Source organism: Hyalella azteca, unplaced genomic scaffold (assembly GCF_000764305.2).
Source record: "Hyalella azteca isolate HAZT.00-mixed unplaced genomic scaffold, Hazt_2.0.2 contig16697, whole genome shotgun sequence".
NCBI lineage: Eukaryota > Metazoa > Arthropoda > Malacostraca > Amphipoda > Hyalellidae > Hyalella > Hyalella azteca.
Genome location: NW_025946507.1, coordinates 2,191 through 25,479, shown reverse-complemented (window position 1 = coordinate 25,479; position 23,289 = coordinate 2,191). Strand labels below are relative to the sequence as shown.

At 36.8% G+C, this 23,289-nt stretch overlaps 2 protein-coding genes across 2 annotated transcripts; one reads left to right on the top strand and one right to left on the bottom strand.

Moving 5' to 3' along the window:
* The first annotated feature begins 428 nt into the window (after positions 1-428).
* LOC108682886 lies at positions 429-11,493 on the top strand. The gene is made up of 6 exons (XM_047885006.1): positions 429-479; positions 5,648-6,543; positions 6,915-7,091; positions 7,608-7,750; positions 9,036-9,132; positions 9,545-11,493. Exons 2-6 carry the CDS (start codon positions 5,656-5,658, stop codon positions 10,976-10,978), a joined length of 2,739 nt encoding a protein of 912 aa, XP_047740962.1. The 5' UTR covers positions 429-479; positions 5,648-5,655; the 3' UTR covers positions 10,979-11,493.
* Positions 11,494-21,743: 10,250 nt separating this feature from the next.
* On the bottom strand, positions 21,744-23,089 carry LOC108682893 (carbohydrate sulfotransferase 1-like; the record flags this gene model as incomplete). Its single annotated transcript, XM_018172144.2, has 1 exon — positions 21,744-23,089. A coding segment is annotated over one exon (753 nt), but the record flags the coding sequence as incomplete, so codon positions are not given.
* Between the last annotated feature and the right edge of the window lie 200 nt (positions 23,090-23,289).

The following is a 23,289-nucleotide window of genomic DNA, read 5'->3' as shown; positions in this document are numbered from 1 at the left end:
AACCGTTTTTTCAATTGAAAAACACTATGCTTATAAAATATTTATACCAAGCAGTGCTAATTTTTCTTATAAAGCTGCGACGCTTATTAATTTATTTTAAATAAGTCCATGTCTTACTCGGCCTTCTTATTCTCTCTTACAAATCTAAAAATGACAAATTTGCCCAAAATTCTCCTTTTTGCGGAACAATAACAGCGTTTAATTGCACTACACCAATTTAAACTCCTTTCCGGTCTTCTTAGAAGATTGTTCGTCCAATTATTACATAATTTATGCTGTGCAGATATATTTTAAATTATAGGTATACTTAATTAATTAATTCTAGCTATACTTAATTTGTTCTTTGCAGAAATTATTAATTTTAGGTATAACTAATCAATTCTAGGTACACATAATTTTTTCTTTGCAGAAACTATTCAATCTAACTGTTATTTTATTCGTCATAAATTCGCTGCCATTTTTCACTGTAGTTTTGCCGGGTGAGTTACAATTTTGGCTATGTTTAAATCTGAACTTTATAGACGTTGTAAAGACAGAGGTATTAAAAACTGAAAAATATTGCGAAGTCAATTCCTTTGACATGTAAATAAATTTACCTGTTCTAAATATTCTTTAATCAGGCTTTAAATCACAGCCCTTTGGCCAAAAAGTTAATTTCTTTCATTTGCGAAATTCGATAACTCACATTTAGAAGAACCTTAGGTTTTAGATGTGTATAAGCGAAGGGACTAGCAACCACCAGCGCACAAAGACGCTCGAGCATTTGACTCACTTATTACCATTTGACTCACTTATTATTTGACTGAGTTATTAGCATTTGACTCATATACTAGCAATTGACTCATTCGACTCACTTATTACCAGTTGACTCACTTATTATTTGACTCAGTTATTACCAGTTGACTCACTTATTATTTGACTCAGTTATTACTATTTGACTGACTTATTATTTGACTCAGCTATTACCATTTGACTCACTTATTATTTGACTTAGTTATTAGCATTTGACTCACTTACTATCATTCCACTCACTTATTCGCCTTTAACTCACTTATTATTTGACTCAACGTTTACCCTTTGACTCACTTATTATTTGACTTAGTTATTACCATTTGACTCACTTATTATTTGACTTAGTTATTACCATTTGACTCACTTATTATTTGACTCAGTTATTATCATTTGACTCACTTATTATTTGACTCAGTTATTACCATTTGACTCACTTATTATTTGACTCAGTTATTACCATTTGACTCACTTATTATTTGACTCAGTACTTACCATTTGACTCACCTACTTGCAATTGACTCATTCGACACACTTATTAGCATTAGACGCTCATCATTATGAAATTGCTGGGAAGCTGTGTTCTGTCGTGAGATTCTGACGTCACGATGAGAAGTTGACAATCGTACGTTCTGTTATACATTAACAGGATACAGACAATAATTATAATCCTGTTATACATTATATATATTATAGTACATTAATAATTAATTTTCATAGTAATTTCCAAATTAGCATGGGCAATAACTTGTCATAATGGAATAATATGCCTTTTTGAAATGACTCATTTTCATCGCTTCTACTGAGAAAATTCCGACTTGCATGGACGTGTGAAGGGAAATGGGAGCACGGTCGTGAAACTCGGTCCCTCCCACTCAGCCCGGGACCTTGAGGCCACGAGGGATTTGGGTCATGGGAGGGTTGTCCCCATGGGGAGGGTCGTCTCCATATGGGGAAGGACGTCTCCATGGGGAGGGTCGTCCATATGGGGAAGATCATCCCTGCTTAGCCCTAATCTCCCGTATAAATAGATGGCTTTAAGCGCTCTATATCCCTCTGTGTCGTCCCTCATTATCCGAGGGAAGATTAGCAAGTTATTGTTGGCCAGTATGTAGCACATGAAGATATTAGGAAATCAATTTATGTTGAATTATTCAAATCAGTTTAATCAAATCAATATACGCAAATCAGTTTAATCAGGTTAAATCAGGTTAAATCAGGTTAAATCAGGTTAAATCACGCTGAATAAGGTTAAATAAGGTTAAATCAGGTTAAATCAGGTTAAATAAATTTAAGGACGTACCACTGACAGGCTGCAGTTTATGGCTCGCAGCCTCCTATCCGCAAAATGTTGCCACCATAAGCTAATTGTTGCGTCCAACTGATCGAGGCCGTCGAAAAATATTTTAACTGTGAATACGTGACATTTATCATTCATTTTTGGAGAGAAATTGTTTCTTTAAACTTTACTGTTTATATTCTGGAATTTAAGTAGAATTTTTCTAGTTAAAGGATAATTTATTGTAATTTTTAAAAACAATTTCATTGTCTTTTTTATACTGTTCGAAAACACTGAATAACTTTCTGTTCTTTTGAAAAAAAAATCGAAACATATTTTCTCTGAAGTTCGCTCTTGTTCGAAAAAGCCATCAAAAATCCCCTACTTCTGAAGTTCACGACAATCTCGCGGGCAAGTTGTTCAAGTTTCCGTCAAGTTCCCTGCAAGCCTCGCAGCCGAACTCATTCAAGTCCTCGTCGCTCTCTTGGAGACGTCGAAGTCTAAAAATAATCATCAGATCAATACACACCCAGAGAAATAAGTGAGACTTGTCCAGATAGCGACACACTTTTCGACCTTGTGTCGGTTATTCTGACACAGTTTGACCCGGCATAAGGGTGTATCAGTGATACTTGCAGGAAGTGTGTCACTATTTCGACAATACGACCCTTGCATTTTCGTGAGTGAATAGACGCACGTCAGAACCTTGTGCACTCGATCAACGATGTCGTCAACGTCAACATCGGCAATAATAATAAAAGTATTAATATAAGTCACTATTAGAAGCGAGGCCGTTACAGAGAAGTTAGAACTGCACTTTCCCGATTTATCTGACAATTTGATGTCTCCTCCGCTGGATAGAAAATTAATATGTTCGTAACTCTGCTTGATGGAACTGATATGGTGTCCATATTTTTCTTAATAAAGTTGGCAGCCTTTCTTCGTTTGATATTTATTAGTGTTGGATGAGTTCTTCACTAAGTCACATGTCTTCATTTACGCAGTTATTATCGGTTTTCTTACCCTCCTATCATCTCCACGCTGTCACAAATTTCGCCGTTGAACGTATATTGTGTACATATTGCTTTACCGATGAACGCATTTTATGTTAAACTACAACTGAATTTGCTTCCATATGTTTTATTAACTTTTCATTGTTCATTGCAGGTTCATCCCAAATAATGCTACTACTTTTCAATAATGCTAAGAGTAAAACGTTTTTAATCGTATAAGGGATGGTTCCAATGCACATTTAGCATGGAATTCTTATTTACCCTATTGTTTGAAATCCGCAGGATGCTATTTTTGTATTTGTAATTCAATTGTGAATAATTACCATATATATATTTATGGTGATGGTTTCGAAAAGAAATGGTGATGGGCTCAGAAAAAATTCCCACACACAAACTTTCTTGAAATGTTTTTCGCTCAAACCAAACTTAAACGCAAATAGCTTATGTAACAAATCTTTTGGTATATGTAACCAACATATATGGAATTTGGGTAATAAATTCTTAAATTTACGTGCGTAGATAATTTGAAACTTCATGAAATATCTCACACTAAGCCAAAAACTTCTCTCATTCTATATGGCTCATCGGAAAGTCTACGGTTATTGAAACCAGCATTCAATTTACTCGTGAATATGGAATTTGAGAGAATGTCATGTAATTTGAAAAACTGAAAAATATTGCGAAGTCAATTCCTTTAACATGCAAATAAATTTACCTGCTCTAAATATTCTTTAATCAGGCTTTTAATCACAGCCCTTTGGCCAAAAAGTTAATTTCTTTCATTTACGAAATTCGATAACTCACATTTAGAAGAACCTAAGGTTTTTGTCAGCTCCACAAATACCTTAATACGGATTTTGATAATTAAAAAAATTGTGTTATTAATCGTTAATAATATTTCTGTTACTATTTATAACGTTAATTCTATAAAGTTAATGCGGAACCTTACTCTAAATTGAAGGATACAACACAATATATGCTAAATGATCTCCATAGTGGTGGCCTGCTGTCCTAGTTTCATTTTTTGCACAAGGTATATGTAACCAACATATATACAGTTTATATCATTATATCTTACGACAGTTTATATCATTGAATAAATATAATTTAGATTTGTACATCTTAAAAATTACTTTGAATTATGATGATTCTTTGTACAAATAATGCTGATGCAATCAATTTTTTGACTTGAAGGTTGTTTAAACGCAGAAACAGTGTAAAAACATCGTATTGAAGTAGCAGAATAGATATTTAAAGTTTAAGGCTTATTTTGGAAACACTTTGCCTGTTTCTTTGTCCAGAAAAATAGGACTGTAAAGTAAATGGTGAAGATTTTCCATGCAGAATAAATTTCCGCTTTTTCAGTTCCGCTGTTTCCTGCGGTCTGGATTTGTCTCTCTGTTTATCTTGCTTGGATCTTAACGTGGTCACGGACAGACGGACAGGCAGACGGACAGACAGACGGACGGACATGGATAAAAGCTTCACTGGAAAATTTTCCACTAGAGCCGTTGAGGTGCAAGCACACATTTTTTGACTCGTAAACAAAGTTTAGTTAACATATTTCCATTCAATGCACGAATGAAATGTGATGCTTATTTCAATTTCAATGTAATTTTAAAATTTTTTTGGTATATCAATAATTTTATTTCAAAGGCTGTTTATCAACATAAATTAATCAGAGCTCACTCTAGAAATCGAATTTTCAGCTAACTTTTTCGTCTCGAAAACATCACGCAGTCATGAAAAAATGATTAATTTCTCTGAAAATATTTAAAGTGAATTTCTACCATCTTAGGTTTTCAATAAATCTAGTTTACTATCCCATTTAGAAATGAAATTGTACTGACAAAAGTCAGTATCCACTGGCGCACGAACCTTCCAATATCCATCGATCAAATCCGTGATACCAGAATATCCTCCTTAGATCCAGGATTTACGAGCCATGAAGCACTCAGCAGTAAATTGGAAGCGGACGTCGTACTAAAGAGATTTACGTCTTCCATAAGGCCCTTAAAAAACGTTAGAGACGTCACGTCAAATGATGTCGCTGACAAATATGGCGTAAATGGATCGGTTATGTGGTGGGGGACTCGCTTATATTGGAGAAAATATCATGTTTAAGAGTCCATTCATTTCCATTTTCTGCAAGGGTTCAATCACATTTTGGATCAGTTGGACGATTTTTAACATTTATACACTTATCAAATGACGTGTAAATTTAGCTTTATGATTCATATCATGATCGAATATGTCATGCTTTATTGCCTTTATTAGTTGTTTATTTAAGTAATCAACTCAAGCTTGGCTGTAATAGGGAAAAATAGCTTTTATGATCTGAAATTTCCGACAGTACAGTATTTCTGCTGGTACAGCTGAGAGCTGATCTCTGAATGTTCTGTGAAATTTGAAAAAATCAAAATGGCCTGATTACCTAGGAGCATGCACGCAGTGATTGATGATCTTAGATCCATGGTTTATCAATGGTTCTGGATTCATGTTGATATAATTAAAGCACCTATTTAATTTCAACAATCAAATGAAACCTGATACTTTTTTTTTCTAGGAAGGAACATGTCTTTGGGTGGAATAATGTCACCTTCAAACACAAGCAACTCTCTTCGTGGTTTTCCTTCTTGTCAAAATTGCACATCGACTCCCTCTTCAGAGTCCCGGCCTCTTCATCCCATCCTGCCTACCAGCGACGTTACTGATACCCTCTTCGTCCATCCTTACCGACAGGAAGAACTCAGACATTACCAGCAAAGTTCACTGGACTCAAACGACTATCCTGGCAACATTTGGCTGCCTCGAGCATCGCAGGACGAGACTGCGTTACAACTTGACAGCGAGCAAACCAGTCGCAATGAGAACACGCAACCGTCGCTGGTCATTTCCAGCTGCATTTCAAGGGAGGGATCACCTGTTTTTTCTTGCCCAAGTCCCATCACCGCGCCTTCCTTACCAACACCGTCTCCGACTCGATATCTATCAGTTTCGCCTTCAGCTACATCGCTCAGTAGTTCACGGCAGAGCATTTTTTTACCGACTGGTGTAGTACGATCTGCTTCAGCGTACACGTACCCTACTCTACATCTCCCAATCCCGCCGCGATCTCCTGGATTATCGCCAGTAACCAGAGTATCTTTTTCCACGGACCCTGGCAGCAGCTTCGGATCTTCTGTATCCACGCCATACGGCGGTTCACAAGCGGCAGACGAAGTTGGCAGTGCTTTTACATCCAGCGAGGTGCGCGTGGATCTCACGAACCAAAACGCCCACTACGGAGAACCCTTTCTTCGGCAGACGGGAGCTTCAGGAGAACCCTTTCTTCGGCAGGCGGGAGCTTCAGGCGAACCCTATCGACTGCAGGCGGGAGCTTCAGGCCTTCTGGTCTCACTGACCAGCTTGACCCAGGTGCCCGCACCACCGGTGTACTCGCCGCCGCCATCTTACGATCAGGTAAAAATATTAATATTATTTTTTATACCACAGATAATTTGTATAACATCACGGAATTATTCACATAAATCTGAGAGTAAACTACCATCGACAGCTAATAATTCATATGCAGAATTATTCTGCTACATTTTCTTCGTTACTCAATCTGGACTATGAACAATTTTAGGCCCAAGTTTATTTAGCGGAGAATATATCCAAGAAAATTTGACAAGTTTAACAAAAATATATCATGTTTATTCTTATTTAATTATCTTAATAAAAACATGTCACAAAATGCTATGATAAACATAATCCAAACCAATATTGTTATCGGTATCATCGCTCCCTAAATTTTTTGTACTTATGACCCAATAATTTTTCTGCTTGCACAGCTGTGTGATCCTAACGCCCTCCCGACGTACGACGAGGCGACACGTCACAGCTCAGGGGGGAAGAGACGAGGGGGCGACGTGTTCACCCTGCCCCCCGTACCCCCGGGGGCTTCGCCCCCTCCTCACCCCGACACACACGCCCCCCTTGCACCCATCACACCGAGTCAACTTATACAGGTTCACTCAGACAAATAAATGAGACAGCGTCAAAATAGCGACACACTTGTGTCGTAGTATGTTGATTAACTTCACTATATAAGGCTAGAAAAAATACTTCCGTCGAAATTTTCATTTTCAAGTTTGTTCTAGAGATATTGAGCGGTTTGAGCTTATTAATTACAGAAATTTAACAGGTTGCCGATATCAAAATTATTGAATTGTTGAAATATCTAAATCTGCGCTTATAAGCGTTCATTCAGGAAGAAATTGAGTTGGCTTCGAATATAACAATAAATCACATTCACTAGGCCATAATTAATGTTTTTTTCAAAATATTGATCAATTTAAAAGTGGAAATTAATCAAGTGGAGTAATATATAATTATTTATATTTTTATCAATCTACGTAATAGTAGGAATAAACTTAAGCGTTTATAACTTATCATACATTTTTAACTTTAACTTAAAATACATTTTATCTTTATAATCGCGAGAATAAATGAAGAGTTGAGCTACAGAGTTTGTTATGATTCAGCTGGACGGCGACGAGACGAGAGGAAGAGACCGGTTGGCGTCACTTGTCGAAGACTTGGCGAACTCTGAGGGCGGCTACTCCACCATCCTGGACGCCATCCCACACGAGCCTGCCCTCCACACTGCCCCTCCCGTCCCCGTCAGGTCTGAACCTGAGGGTGAACCTGTTTTAAATGAACCCAAGGGTGAAGCTGAGTTAAATGAACCCAAGGGTGAAGCTGAGTTAAATGAACCCAAGGGTGAATCTGTGTTAAATGAACCCAAGGGTGAAGCNCTGTCTCTTATACACATCTAGATGTGTATAAGAGACAGGGGTGAAGCTGTGTTAAATGAACCCAAGGGTGAACCCATGCTAAATGAATTCATGTTTAAATAAACCCGCGCAAAATTAACCTCGTTTATCGATAAGACAAGCTTTGCTAAAGACACTGTAACGATTTATTCAATACTCACAGTTTCTATGGCAAAAACAAGATAGGAAATTGCTGCACTCTCATGTTGAAGACGATAAATTCTTAAATTAGAATCATTAAACATTGTTCTCTATAAGAAGAGCACCGTCATTGCTATTGCCTACAGTATAGTGACAGTATAGTGATTATTATTATTATTATTATTGCCAGGAATTTAAAAGTAAAGAAAATAGCCAAAAAGTTCACCATTTCTTATAAGCGAAAACGTTTCGGAGTCCAGCTCCATCGTCAGTCAGTTCAAAACAGTTCGGTGTTTCTGACCTACGAATTTTAAAATCTTTATATATTTTCAAACAGAAACCCAGTTTAAATGCTGCATTCAGTTCCTATCCTCTAGAAATTGTAAATAGATAGTACCCTCTCTACATGTCTGTGTTAAATGAACCCAAGGGTGAATCTGTGTTAAATGAACCAAAGGGTGAAGCTGCGTTAAATGAACCCAAGGGTGAATCTGCGTTAAATGAACCCAAGGGTAAACCTGCGTTAAATGAACCCAAGGGTAAACCTGCGTTAAATGAAGCAAAGGGTGAAGCTGCGTTAAATGAACCCAAGGGTGAACCTGTGTTGAATGAACCCAAGGGTGAAGCTGCGTTAAATGAGCCCAAGGGTGAAGCTGCGTTAAATGAACCCAAGGGTGAACCCATGCTAAATGAATCCATGTTTAAATGAACTAGCGCAAAATTGACCTCGTTCATCGATAAGACAAGCTTTGCTAAAGACACTGTAACGATTTATTCAATACTCACAGTTTCTATGGCAAAAACAAGATAGGAAATTGCTGCACTCTCATGTTGAAGACGATAAATTCTTAAATTAGAATCATTAAACATTGTTCTCTATAAGAAGAGCACCGTCATTGCTATTGCCTACAGTATAGTGACAGTATAGTGATTATTATTATTATTATTATTATTATTATTATTATTATTGTTATCATTATTAATATCATTGCACAGGTTCGTGGCGAGATGTTCGCTGGAGAGACTCAGGCCTCCTGAGGTGCGGCTGCCGTGTCTGCTCACGTCAGCGTGCAACAAGGAGCTTGTTAGGCAGGTCTGGTCACATTAATTATGGTGGAATATGTTTCAAACAATGTACAAATATTATATCTAATTATTGGTAGTGCTACACGATTGCCATGAATAAATTGGTAACTGTGAGTTTTTTCGGTGAGATAAATTGAAGATAACAGTGAACAGGATTTCAACTGGAGAAAATATCCTGTTGAAAAATGATCAAGGACTTTGCTCGGAAGTTATTGAAAAATGTTTATAATGAATAATAATGATTGATAATACTTTCTGGGACGCATCATGCTAACACCTTTCAAAATTAATTGATTTTTTGATATCGTTGATTATTTCATGTTACGCTTCCACGTTTCGGTTCTTTCCTAAACTAAGATGAAATTTAATTCCTAGTCATTTAATTCATTGCCCCTGTGAAATTATTCGTTTTACTGCAGGAACTCAACCGACGTTGGCCTTTCATCGTGAGTGCCCAAGAAGACGACCGATGCCCAGGCCTTATTTTGGTTGAATGTTCGTCGAACCTGACGATAGCGCGACTTCCAGACGCAGAATATCGTCTCAATTCACCGCTGGAGACCATCGATTCCAGTCAATACAGAGACATGGCTACTAGAATCAATGTTGACGGAAGAAGTCCGTCACGAGATGGCAGGTTTATTTTCCCAAGTGTTAACGAAATGCATTTAGGGGAAGAAAGAAGATTTTCAACCGGCACTCGACGATCGTCAAACGAGCGGCCCGGATCACAGTCGTCTGAGCGAAGGTCCTCTACCGGCGGTCCGCTTGTTTTGGACGTTAGCAGAAGAACATCGGTGGATGGCAGACGATTCTCAGAAGAGAGGACGAATGCCGATGAGCTTGGAAGCGTTAATTCTCCGCTTTTGTTGGAACACACGAGAGCTCACAATGCCGACCCTACTGCACACAGTCTATGGAGATTTCGATTGAGAAGTAATTCGAGTGAACAGGATGCGTCAAGTGAAGGGATCCCTCATCTTCAACGCGACATAAGCGATGTCACCACAGCAGATTCCATCAATTGCGAAACTGAAGATTATTTTAGATCTTCAACTGCCAGAACAGCAACGACCAGCGTAACGTGGCAGGATGAATGCAATAACCGAATGAACTTATCCTCTCTTCTGACATACCACGACAATCTTCATCGCAGCTCCCTCGATGAATCTTTTGCAGAAGATCCAGCTCAACCCGGTGCCTTCAGCTTCTCTTCAGCCAGTTTCAGAAATCAAAGACCAAGTCTGGCGATGACACATTTTAACAGTAATGCTTCAAGCAGAAGAAACATAAATGTTGATGCAAGCGATGAAACAATCCAAAATAGCCCTGACATAACATCTTTAAGCAACGCTGTACCGACGACAGACAACGCAGTCGACAACAATCTCGGCACGATCTCGACTGAAAATCTAACTACTTACCACAACGTACCAAGTTCCTCAGGTCCATCGAACTGTGTTAGGCCACAAAACCCTGCAGTATCCAGAGGTTCTGCCAATCGTCCCATAATTACTTGCTCACGCAGCAACCCTTTCGCTCACCTCTCTACCACCATCATGGGATCAGTACCTAGTGGGGTAATAGCTGGCGGACTTGCAGGGAGTCTTGCAGGCCTTGGAGTTCTCGACACTTCAGACTTGAACAACCACGTGCTCTTTTACCTGTGCGGTCGATGCGTGTCTTTCGATTCTTTCGATGCAGATTCAGTGAAGGTTCATCTCGACCTAGAGTGTCCAGGCATGCGTGGAAAGTGGGCACGAACGTCTGAACTTTACTTAGCGCTGCGAGCTGCATTTCTCGTGGCTTTGGTGCTTATCGCGTTTCCATATTTCATAATTAACAGCATTTAAAAGATCACATTTCAGACTAGTATTGTGGTTTGATTAATATATTAAGTTTTCGGAGGGACTTCGTCTATCAAAAATGTTATGGCTAACTTTGAAAATATTTGATGACTCGTTTCGAACATTTTGTGACAAACATTGACTGATCGTTCTTACTTGAAACGCAAAAATTAAAAAAAATGTATTCACGTTTGTATTAATAACGTTTCCAAAGAAATTTTTGAATCATTAGCCTGAAGTTGTCTGTGATAATTCAAGTACTAATGAAAATATTTCAAAAAGTCAGGGTTTCACACTGCGTCGTTTCAATTTTCAATCCCTTTCACTCCTTTCGACAAGCCAAACGTAAATTTGTCAAATATATGCCAAAAATTAACTTTTGTACAATGCATGTGTGACCGGAGTGACTGAGTGAAACATTCTAGAGCTTCCTTGATAAAATTGCGTGGTGCATTTCTATGTGCTGTTTCTACGTGACTCTGTATCAAATGACAAATATCAAATCCTTTTGGATTGCTATCATAACTAATAATATCTGTTTTGGAACGAAATACATTTGTATTTCATTCGTATAAAATTCAACATTAACGTTACTTCTTATTCTATAGTTTATTTAATTTTAATTTTATCTTTACTCGAATCGCCCGGACTTGCAGCTGAGGAGCAATATGTTCCCAGCGATATGGATAACGATCTTAGAGAAATATTAATTAGCTCTAACACTTAGATATTTGTTTTAACACTTATTTAACACTTGTTTTAACACTTAGATACTTGTTTTAACACTTATTTAACACTTGTTTTAACACTTATTTAACACTTGTTTTAACACTTATTTAACACTTGTTTTAACACTTATTTAACACTTGTTTTAACACTTAGATACTTGTTTTAACACTTAGATACTTGTATTTACCTCAACCTATTTTCCACAAACAAATACGAATATTTAAGTAAGTTTGAAGCTCAGTTTTTATTTTTATTTTTATTCACTTTTCATACACCAAAATCGACGCAAAGAGTAAAATTTTATGTGGGAATTTTATTATTGTAATGGACCCTAACACGAATTCGAGGAACTATAACTCGAAAAAATTTTTCATCGTGCTGCTCGGATATTCAGCCTAGTATTATAAGCAAATACTGAAAAAATATAAGAATTTTCCGATTTATTTAGCTAGTTTATTTTCCAACCAATCGATCCATTTCTGCGTTTAACTTCATGTGGGAAATTTTTATAACTCAAGCACTTGAAACTTTTAATAATACTATAAAAATGCTTTTCCATATGAATACATTTTTCAGTAATTTGGTGTCATCCACTAGATTTTCGCATGAATTTACCGTTGCTACAGAGCATGATACCATGTGCATCCTTTTAATAATACGTAACTACCCAGTGAAAATTTACAGACGCGGCAGCTTTAACTGATTTGGGTTACCAGAAGCTGGGCGACTCTAAATTTTGTTAGGGTACGTGTTGTACATCGCTTTCTTTTAAATGTGTACCTAATTGAGAGAGGGGAGAAGTGATTAATAAACTGGGCATTGGAAATTATTCATAATAGTTTTATAACGAATTAATGGATTTATATGAAAAATCAATGAGGATAGGCATCTAAATAATTAGAATAATAGAACTAATTATTTCGAGCTGTTTAGCTCGTGCTCTTGTAACCTTATGAACGTCGTTACAAATTAACATGAATGGTTCAATTAGACGTGGTGTGATTAGTTTTTCGTAGCTTTGATACCGACGGATCGATGCAGTGTTACCTAATAAAATAATTTATTTTAATCATTCTAGTACAATAATTAATTCTCTATTGCATATTTTTAAAGCCAATTCATGGCTGTCAATCAATAATGGCTGAGCTAGAACTTGTTGACACCCCTTTTTAATTGCCGTTTTTCAGTTGAACTAATAGTACATTCTTTTCGGTGCCCTGGGGCCATCCTATTAAAAATCTATAAAGTACGCGTAGCGGCCTATTTCCTTCAAGTGGTTGGTGGATTTACTTTGAAAAGTCTTTAGTGATTGTCAGTGATTGGATTGAAAACTCGTAACTATCTTTGATACTATGGCTCCGGCACACTAGTCCATGTACTCGTAGCAATGCCGAATTTGAGATAGCAATGTTACGGGATTTGGTAGACGTTATATCTTGGTTAATCCGAAACCTCGATGCTGTTTTGGTGCTAAGACAGAATATTGGTTTGCGTTAGTATATTGTTCATATAATAATATTATATTAACAAATGGTTAGCTTAGTTGTGATTGCAGTCACATAGTCGTGATGGTTTTGTGTGATACTTAATGACGTAGAGGTTCGATGTTCCGAACTTATTAGCAAAGCATCCTGATGAATACAATTCATACTACCATGTCTAGGCATTTTTAGAATCTGAAATAATGTGTATACCATTTCACATCAAACGTTAATGTGCAAACATTAAAATGTAAACAGAGTTGTTGGTAATATGCATGAACAAAATTGCTATTACAAAAACCAACTGGAACTGCCGCTCATGTCAACCACATATTACATCACTATCGGCTCAAGACCAGTGATTATATATAAACTATATGATTCCATATAGTTATATTCACTAAAACTATAATTCCTAGAATTTTTCAGTTGTTACATTACATTGAGAAAAAGCTACAACTCAGAAAAAATCTCTTTCAGAAATACATACTTCTAAGTCTAGGTTGTCGGGATAATCCCATTCATTCAATAGGTAACTTTGTACATTTTTAACTGCTGCTCATGGCATGAAACTCTAAAATAAGTTAAGTACACACTTTGTTCTGTTTAGCGTGTAAACTTAAGGGTATAAAGTAGCAGTATTATGTGTATTTTTGCTCTGTTTCTATGTTTCTTACCGAATATTTTATTGCTGTTTAATATATACTTTTTCATATTTCATTTGAAAAGATTTTTTTTCATAATATTTATTTATTATATGTATTTTATAATCGCACTTTTTCCGCATCAAGAACATTGACTCTTCGTTGAGGTTTTATAACATTTTTAGCAAATATTCTGTTATCTAATTATTTATTATGCCGAATTAATGCGAATCTAAATAAGGTTAAAGAGTAATTAATTAAAGAGTAATTAATTAGTAATTAATCTGCGCTAGGTTAAAGAGTAATTAATCTGCGAGTGGATAAGCAGTTAAGTAAAATTAAGTAGCAGAACAATTGCATAAATGTGACTTATAAATAAAACAGGATTTGCTAGCTAACTATTCAATTGGATGCGCATTCAGAGCAACACGTTAAAGTTTCTGCAGGTTTTACGTATGCTTAAATTATTTTAATTTTAAGTTATTGATTATTGCTAAAACAAGTGTGCTATATATAACTTTGTAAACAAACATTTTGATTTTCAGTAAATTTTATAAACTTGAGACTTCTTTGATATCGCTATTTCACATCGTAGGGCATGTACTGGGACATTGTAGCGCGTGTACTGGGACATTGTAGCGCGTGTACTGGGATATTGTAGCGTGTGTACTGGGACATCTACGATGTCCAGCCCTGAAGGTTACCGGTCCATGGCTCGGTAATGTATTATTTACTCGTGATATTTAGAGAGAGTAGAGGCCTTGCGGTATATAGCTCGCTGTCGCTTCAGAGGCGCTCAGTCTCTGTGTGGAACAATGACGTTCAGGAGCCGGCCTTGCAATCTCGACAGAAATATTTTAAATTCAAATCTTACTTTGAATCAAAAATATATGCTGTGTGGGTCTCCGAGAGAAAACATTAACATTTGACGCAGTTTATTTAGCTCACCAGAGTCTTAGACTGCTCACAAATTATAGGCATCGTTTAGACATCGTCAAGTCTTGTCCTTTACAAAAATTTTTTACGTTTATTGATAGTTTGCCAAGGTCAAATATGAGATAATTAAAATTTATTATTCAGAAGGTTCACTAGATAACTTGTGTTTACATAGATTTAATTTTTTGATGCAATTTCGATTTATCTATAACTTCGTCAGATCGTATTTTGTCAACTCACATTTGGACAGATGGTGGTGTATTTTTGCGGCCTGAATGTGAAATCTCATTGGGGTCATCCATTAATTCATTTGAGTTCTGTGCAATAAGATTGCATTAAAGCAAATAATCTTACCGAATCTTTACAATGATGTTGAATAACAGGCTAATGATAACTATAGCCAGGCTGATGATACTGATGGCAATCCAACATCCTCGTTATGTCGAGGGCTTCAGAAACAGAGTGGCTGAAACAAAGACTCCTTCGCTTAACTATTTGGACAATGTGACGTTTTAATTTTTCTGCTTGTTGTTGTCTGCCTCGCTGCTTACCGTAAGTCTTGACATGGTATAGGTGCTTGTACAGTGAACAGTACTAATGGCGGCCACTACAATTTTCAAGTACTAACCGCCACTATTTACCGTGCTATTGGCCTCGTTTATAGTTGCTAGATGCCACGGAAGGACCCAGTAACCCTTCATAATTTCATATATACCAGGCCAATAGCACTGTAACTATTGTCGGATATTACTTGAAAATGTTAGTAGCCGCCACTGTCGGGGAAACTAACGTAAGCCCGACCGTAACATACGGGATCGTCCTGTAACTTGCAGCAAGCTTCCATATCACATGTTAATTCAATCTGTGTGTAGTCATTCATATGCTTGCCAATACTTCATTATCCGTCATTTGTAAATAAACCATTCTAAACCATCGCCGACTTATTGAACCTGGGTTAATTCCATTGTACATATAGCAAGACCTATACCATCCACCACAGCCACTACTTTCTCTGTATCCAAGCGCCTTATGGCCCAATAATAATCTTGATAATAAAATTATCGATCGAATAAAATTATATCGAATAAAAATTACTTGGAGTAGCGACTGAATGAGCAAACACTGGTAAGAAATTATCTCACTTCAATGCAGTGTTTGTTTGAAATATACATGCCTTTTTCATATAAATATTTAATGCTCTCTTGCGGGTAAATGCCATCCAATTTGGTTGTAATTTTCCTGTGCAGTTCGGCTCTCCTACTGCGGCCGCCCTGCGGTGGCCCCGCGAGAGCCTGTCGGTGGCGGTGTTGCTGGCGGCGGCGGTGGTGCTGCTCGCCACGTGTTGCGGTGCATGTCTTCTGGCCACCGCCGTCTGTTGCGGCTCAAGGAGACGCAACACCGTAGCACAGGGGGCGCAGGGGGCGCAGTCCAGGTGGCTGCCGGGGGTGGGGGTTATAGACTACGTGGCGCCGTCTGAACGGTGCGTTCAGGGTGCAAAACCCGCTGTGAAAAGCGACAAAAGCCGGCAAAACATAACCCAACCTGAAAATATTTCTATTTTATGCTATATTAGGCAATATTTTTTTTATTTTCACTATTATACTATTTTTTACTATTTTATGCTATATTATACAATATTTATTTTTATTTTTACTATTATACTATTTTTTACTATTTTATGCTATATTATGCAATATTTTTATTATCTTACATCTTTTATGTTACAAGATTTGCTAAGAAACTTCATATGACTCAGGTTAGTAGGTACGTTCAACAATATGACCACAAAAACATTACACATGCCAACATACTTTGCAGATCCTCCGTACGAGTTTCCTTGCTCGTGGAGGACCAAACAAACGAAGAAGAGGAACCAAAAACCCAAGAGTCCGACCCAGGAACCTCCGGCCCAACCAGCGACGTCCGGTCCTTCACAGAAGCTCTCCAGTCCTCAGAAGATGAAGCTCTTAAACCGGATAATGTGGAGGTCGAAGTTGATCAGCGGGACTTTAAATCCTTTGACAGAAACTTCCTCCATTTTCCTTTAGATCAGCTCCCCGCTCAAGCAATTAATAAACAAGTTTCAACTCAAAAGTTTGCGTCTGCAAACAAAAAGATGCAATCAAGTCGAGCGAAACATCCTTCAGAAAACCCAAATCTCTGTGTATTGGAGCCAAGGCCTTTCAGAGAAACGTTAGGAACTCCAACTTCAAAGAGAACTTTGCTGAAAGTTAGATGTTCGGAGACTAATGCTCCATACACAAAGACTTTGAGAGACCTTCATGCTTTCCGATCAACTTGCGAGCCAAGCCATCCGAAAACAACTTCCGGGGGGCTTAGTCAAAGTCCAATAAACGAATATCCAGACGATGGGATGAGACAAAATAATCTTATCTTCTCGCAGTTGCTGGAAATAAACAAGAGATCTACAAAATACAATAGAATAGAATACCGTAACTGTGAAAATTTTAAAGAGAAAGAAGAACGATCCGAGTTTACCAAGCAGACGGACAATTGCCAATGTTCATTTTCGAATAAAAAAACCAATGCGCTCGGTGCAAACGGAAAAAAGTATCAAAATCTTGGCAGAGAATTGACGATGCCTAGGAAGTACAACTTGACCGATTTAAAAGAACACGTTATGCGCCCTGATATTGATCAATACAATGCATTACCCCTTAATGAACGTTCTTGTGAAGGCAAAAACCAAAGTCTTCACGATCAAATGATGCGTAGGTTCCAAAGAAAGAAATCGAGGAATTTCAGAACGTACGAAGCAAATAAACTTAATAAAGAAATTGAAATAATTGAAAGAAAAATTATCGAAGGTCGAGATTGGGAAAACAAACAAAAATTTTATGAGTGAATCAATTGCAACAGAGTTCAAGTGTGAACGTGGGCATATCATAAAAATAAAAAATCAATATTGCGTAAGAATGATACCGAAATTTGAAATAAGAAATAAAAATCATTTGCTTAGATATTGATCGAGAATGTAGGCATCGATTATATCAAATTCAGTTCAATATAATCATATGTTCTCTCAATATCTGTCACTCTGCATGACGCTTGTAAATATATCGATCGTTGCATGATGACAGTATACTAATTTCATTCATCAAGACCTTCGCACGAAAAACTAAAAAAAAATGAAAAAATTTACTTCGGCATAGAATAGAATCGAAGTGTCGGCACTGAAGAAATAGGCCCATGGCCTGTTGCCGATTCTTTTACTCATAGTCCCTCTTCCCTTGATATAATCTCTCTACCCTTCTTGTTCCTTCCTCTCATGTCACCAATTGCATGGAGTAGTTCCTTCTTCATATCTCCCCATCCCTCTGGGAGGAATGGTTCACTATCACAACTAAGGAGGAATAGTGAGGAATAACTGTGAAGTGATTACGTTGGTTCGTCGAAAACGCTTGCCATGCTTGACTTCAAAAGAAAATTCTCTCACAATAGATTTATATTGTCTCGATTTATATTGAAGAAATCGAGGTATCGTAAACTCGATTTCTCGATAAAACTCAAGGGTTGAGGTATCGTAAACTGAGTATCCTCAAGCCCACAACCCGAAAAGATAAGTAATTTTGAAAGCCGAAAATTTCATTGGCTAAAAGCCATTCGTAGAATTTTCGTTAAGATAAGAAAATACAAAGGAGAAGTTTTTATCAAACTATATTGTTGGCAAAAACGTTGGCAACAGTTATCAAAAGGCAACCACGACCTACAGATATGCTATGTTGAATACATGTTGAATAATTTATGTCTAAAATCCTAAAAAATTTAAGAAATTCAATGTTTGATCTCTATATTTAGAATAAACTAAACTTAAAATTTTGCAGAGTATGTAAAACAATTACATTTGCACATTTTCTCATTTATGGAAAAAAGGCGCTATTGTGCACGTCATGTCCGTCCGTCTGTCCGTCCGTCTGTCTGTCTGTCCGTCCGTAACTCCACGTTTTCGTCGACGAGAAAATGCGCTTTTTGTCACTCACTGCAGTGAGTACTGAGTTATACCTTTTGTTTGTAATTATAACTTTCAAATTTATCCCTTATCCATTAAAAAATCTAAAGCTCTTCCAATCCGGTGATTCTTGCTTAGAACAGAACTTGATCGAACATTGATAACATTAACCTAGGGGTGGATCTCATAAGTTATTCAAATTTATTATACATGTGATAACTAAGCATTACGCTTGTTCTGGGCAAGATCAATGATTACTGTGCCAAGTGGGAAAAATTGAAACTTATTGATTTAGTTGCCACCTGAATTTTAACGAATTTGGCTACATCGAGTTGGCCTTGTTTTATTGAACTCTCATGTGAACAACGGCAACAGCTTCCTTAGCAGTCCGCTCATAAAAACAACATAAATCTAAAGTCTATGCTCAATGTGCAATCGAATAAAGAAAACTTTAACATTAAAAATATTGTAGTATTCTCAGTAATTACGCTCGACCTGTGAAGGCCGTGGCGTATACAAATCAAGAAAATGACGTGGCAGATTACCCATAGCGCCATGTTCATAATTAAGGAACTTCATACCACAAAATTTCAATGAAACAAATAAGTTTTTTGTTATTTGAATGAAAAAGACTAATGCTCGAATGTTATTCCTATTGAGAGTATTTAGATTATTTAAAAATTTTAAGAGTTTTACGCTCTACTGAATTAAGCGCTAGACGCGCGTTCTCGCATGGCAGGATTAGTGCCTTAGAACTAAGGGTGGTTGCGTTCGCTAGTGTGCTTTATCTACTAGAAATGTTTACTACATTTATAATATTTGTGATACATAGCATGCTATTATAATACATAATATCATGCTATTATATACCTACGACGAAGTGCACTCTATCACAGACACATGCTGTACCCCTCATGCTACTTTGCACAGTACTTAAGCTAAGGGAAGTAATTTGTCTACGTCATTGTTGGATCATATCAAGCAACTCAGCCTCTATCATCGTGATATCAAAAAGAGTTTATCAAACGATCAGTGACAAAAATTACACCAGTTATATATTTAAGGGCCGAAAGATTTATTTTAAATCAGGAAAATATTTCGTTTCTAAAACCACACAAAATTTAAGGATCTGTGTCATCATTTATCTCCTGCAGGCCAGAATATTAAAAAATAATGAATAATATCAAACAAATTAGGCTGGATCCTTCTTTGATCTTAAGTACTGTGCGCTTATAATGTAGTACTAAAAATATCAACGACAAACCTTCAGTATAATATACAGTATACTGTATACTGTAATGTACTACTAACGCAATGCTCAAGCTGTTAATCATGACCTATCTGCATATTGATACATGAATTGATTCTAAATAGTGGTAATGATATGTAGAACAATGGGGAATGATCGACATGTTGAACGATGGGATACGATATGTAGAACAATGGGGAGTGATATGTAGAACAATGGGGAGTGATATGTAGAACGATAGGGAATGATACGTAGAATGATTGGATACGATAGGCATAGAATGATGAGAAGTGATTTGTCAGCAGGTGAAGCATATGCGTCCTAATGTTAACACAGAAGTAGAATTTTATGTTTAAGTAGACGCAATGGCACAGCACTTAATTTGGAGAGTCGTAAAATCTAAACCTTGATGACCAAGTAATATCACTCAATATTGAACGATATATTCTTTTGATGTAGCTTTATAAGATGATCATTTGTTCAGTTACTAATAAGGAACACTTAGTAATAGAAGATAACGTAAGGTCCGTTAGACACTAGTTAACGGTGTGTGGAAGGGCTTATGCTAACACTGCATTACCTGATACAATCTATTACATCGGTGAAATTATCCCAGCCGGATTATACATAGTCTATAAAATTTCATTTATTGATAATAAGATTCAAGTCTTTATCGACATGCAATAATGTTCCTGTTTTTGATAACACCGAAATGCCAGAAAGGAAAATTTTGAGTTCCGAAATCTTTCTCTTCAAACGAGCGTCGGGTTTTTTGCCAATTTGATTAATCTTCCTATTTCATTTCAATTATCAACGTTTTTAATTCTGCAATAACCTTTACAAATCCCTTACAACGGACTTTGCAAGGGATTTTTTTGGCTCATATTCACTTAGAAAGTCATGTCGAATAAAATTTGTATCAGAAAAAATTTATATCGAAAAAAAATTTCTATAGAATAATATCGAATTGAGTAAAATTCGATCGAATAAAATTATATCGAATAAAAATTATTTGGAGTAGCGACTGAATGAGCAAACACTGGCGAGAAATTCTTTCACTTCAATGCAGTGTTTGTTTGAAATATACATGCCGTTTCCATATAATATTTAATACTGCATAAATAAGATTTTTTCAGTATTTATCTCTTGCGTTTATTGGACATGAATAATTCGTATACAATTTATACAATTTTTCAATGTAACTTGCATAGATCATCTGAATTACATAATATGAGTGAATGAATGAATTACATAATATGATATGAATATGTAATAATGAACTACATACCTAATAATCCAGAGCAATAGTGATGTACTCTCCATTCACTAATCTTATTTAAAGTACGTCCTGATTTTCATCAAAATGGCCTCTCGATTTCTACGAGATTTTAATTAAAGTCAAATGGAAATATTTGATACATGTACGAAAAGGGAAAGTTTCACATTTTCTATTGACAAATGTACCCCTCTGACACATTTTATCTTAGTTGTTTTTAGTTTAGGATTTCAAATAAATGTATCATATCTTTATCTAAATATCTTGTTATCCCTTCAATTTGACCTGCTTCCCGCAGTTTGCAATGAGTGACCGCAAAACAATAAAAAATTTGCTTCACATAAGTGGAAAGAAAGCCTTCCTTAATTTTACTATGAATTCATCCATTAATAAGGAATATCCATGTTAACTATTTAATTTCATTTTGATAAGCGTATGGAAAGCATTTAAATTTTGTCTATCCATTTTTCCGTGAGTAAAGCCTTGTTCTTCTGTTTTGTCTATAAATTTTTCCATTCAGATCATATTTTCATACAAAATTTGTTTCAGATGAGTGTTCGGGAAGCATGTCGTATTTTTTTAGCATTCATCAAGATTAATTAACGGCCTACACATTTGTTGTCCTAAAAAATATTTTCCTTGGTATGTTGGTCTTTATTGGTTAAATTGTAAACGGTACTCGATTCGTGGTTAGTTATTGGTAAAATTAACATCAGATCATCCAAATTCCATGAAAAAATATCTGAGACCTAAACTTGAATTATTTCGACCTTTAAAATCTATGTAGTTCATCTCATTTCTGCATATCATTGGGCTAAAGAATTATTCAAAGTTCCATTAATTACTCTTTCTGAGTAGCTGAGTTACTATTTTCGTATTTTCATTGGCCATAAATCTCTGCCCTATTTTATTTATTTTATTAACTTGTCTTCTATCACGGCCTAATAGCCAAAATCCTCAACCGCAATCCAGCATTGTTTCGGTCTTATTTCTAAGCATATTAAAGTTAACAATTACACTATATCCTCATTTGGACAAGTTGCTACACTAACAACAAACAAGTCAATTTGATCGTGTTTTCAAAGGGGCATATTCAACAGCCCCACTGTGTTGCCAGAGACCAATTCGTGGGGATACTGAAATATTCGGTACCCGAGGGCTTTCATGTACGACCTGCAATGTTTCTGAACTTTGACAACCTCGTCCCATTTCATGGTCTTCAGCCACCGTCCCATGGTGGACTTGGGTTCATGTTTTGTGCTCCATGGAGACTCAACGTTGTTGTTCAGATGCTCGTCGAGGTACGAAATTACCTCTTCGTGAAAACCAAGGCCAGCGAACTCCAGAACCTGCTTACTTCTGTTATAAGCATCTCTTGCAAAGTCCTCGTACCTCAAAACCATAATCTTATCAGGATATCTTTCTTTAAGTATTAAATAACTCAAATAATCATCGTAGAGATCAGAACAAACCACTCTGGGGTTATTACAGGAGTTCGTATTACACCAGTCGACGTTCGAAAGCCTCGAATTCATCATGGCGCGAGGGTCTCTCACTAGCCACACCACCACAACTCGCGGGTCCAACAACTGCACCTCCAGGTATGACAGCCTCACTCTGACCAGCTTGGCCACGTGTATAGGGAACAACCCACACAGTTTGCCCAGAATCTCCGGAGCGTAGCACTTGGTACGTGGCAAAGCAGTGCACATCGCCCACAGTCTGCTGTTGCGAGAGAACACGTCGGCGTTCATGAAAGCAAAACGCAGGTAGTCTTCTTGATGTCGATAGTCACACTTGAATAAGTCGTGCAGTAGGTTGTTCACTTCAACCTGAAATGCAAATTAATAATCAGCAGTTCGGCAGGATTGCATATCAATTAGAATTATTAGAATTGTAAGTTCTAAAATGAGGGCTGTAAATTCCGCGGGTAAAATCAATCTCAACAATGTATTTTAAGATGTGTATAAGAGACAGCCATTCTTCTCATCTCCGTCAGTCAATCACTAGCAAGCGTCCATATCACATGTCA

Excerpts from the sequence above, each read along its gene's own strand:
- LOC108682886 (XM_047885006.1), top strand. The coding sequence starts at position 5,656 with ATGTCTTTGGGTGGAATAATGTCACCTTCAAACACAAGCAACTCTCTT. Across the intron at positions 6,544-6,914 it reads CGCCGCCATCTTACGATCAG|CTGTGTGATCCTAACGCCCT; the intron begins GTAAAAATATTA and ends CTGCTTGCACAG. Across the intron at positions 7,751-9,035 it reads GCCCCTCCCGTCCCCGTCAG|GTTCGTGGCGAGATGTTCGC; the intron begins GTCTGAACCTGA and ends ATCATTGCACAG.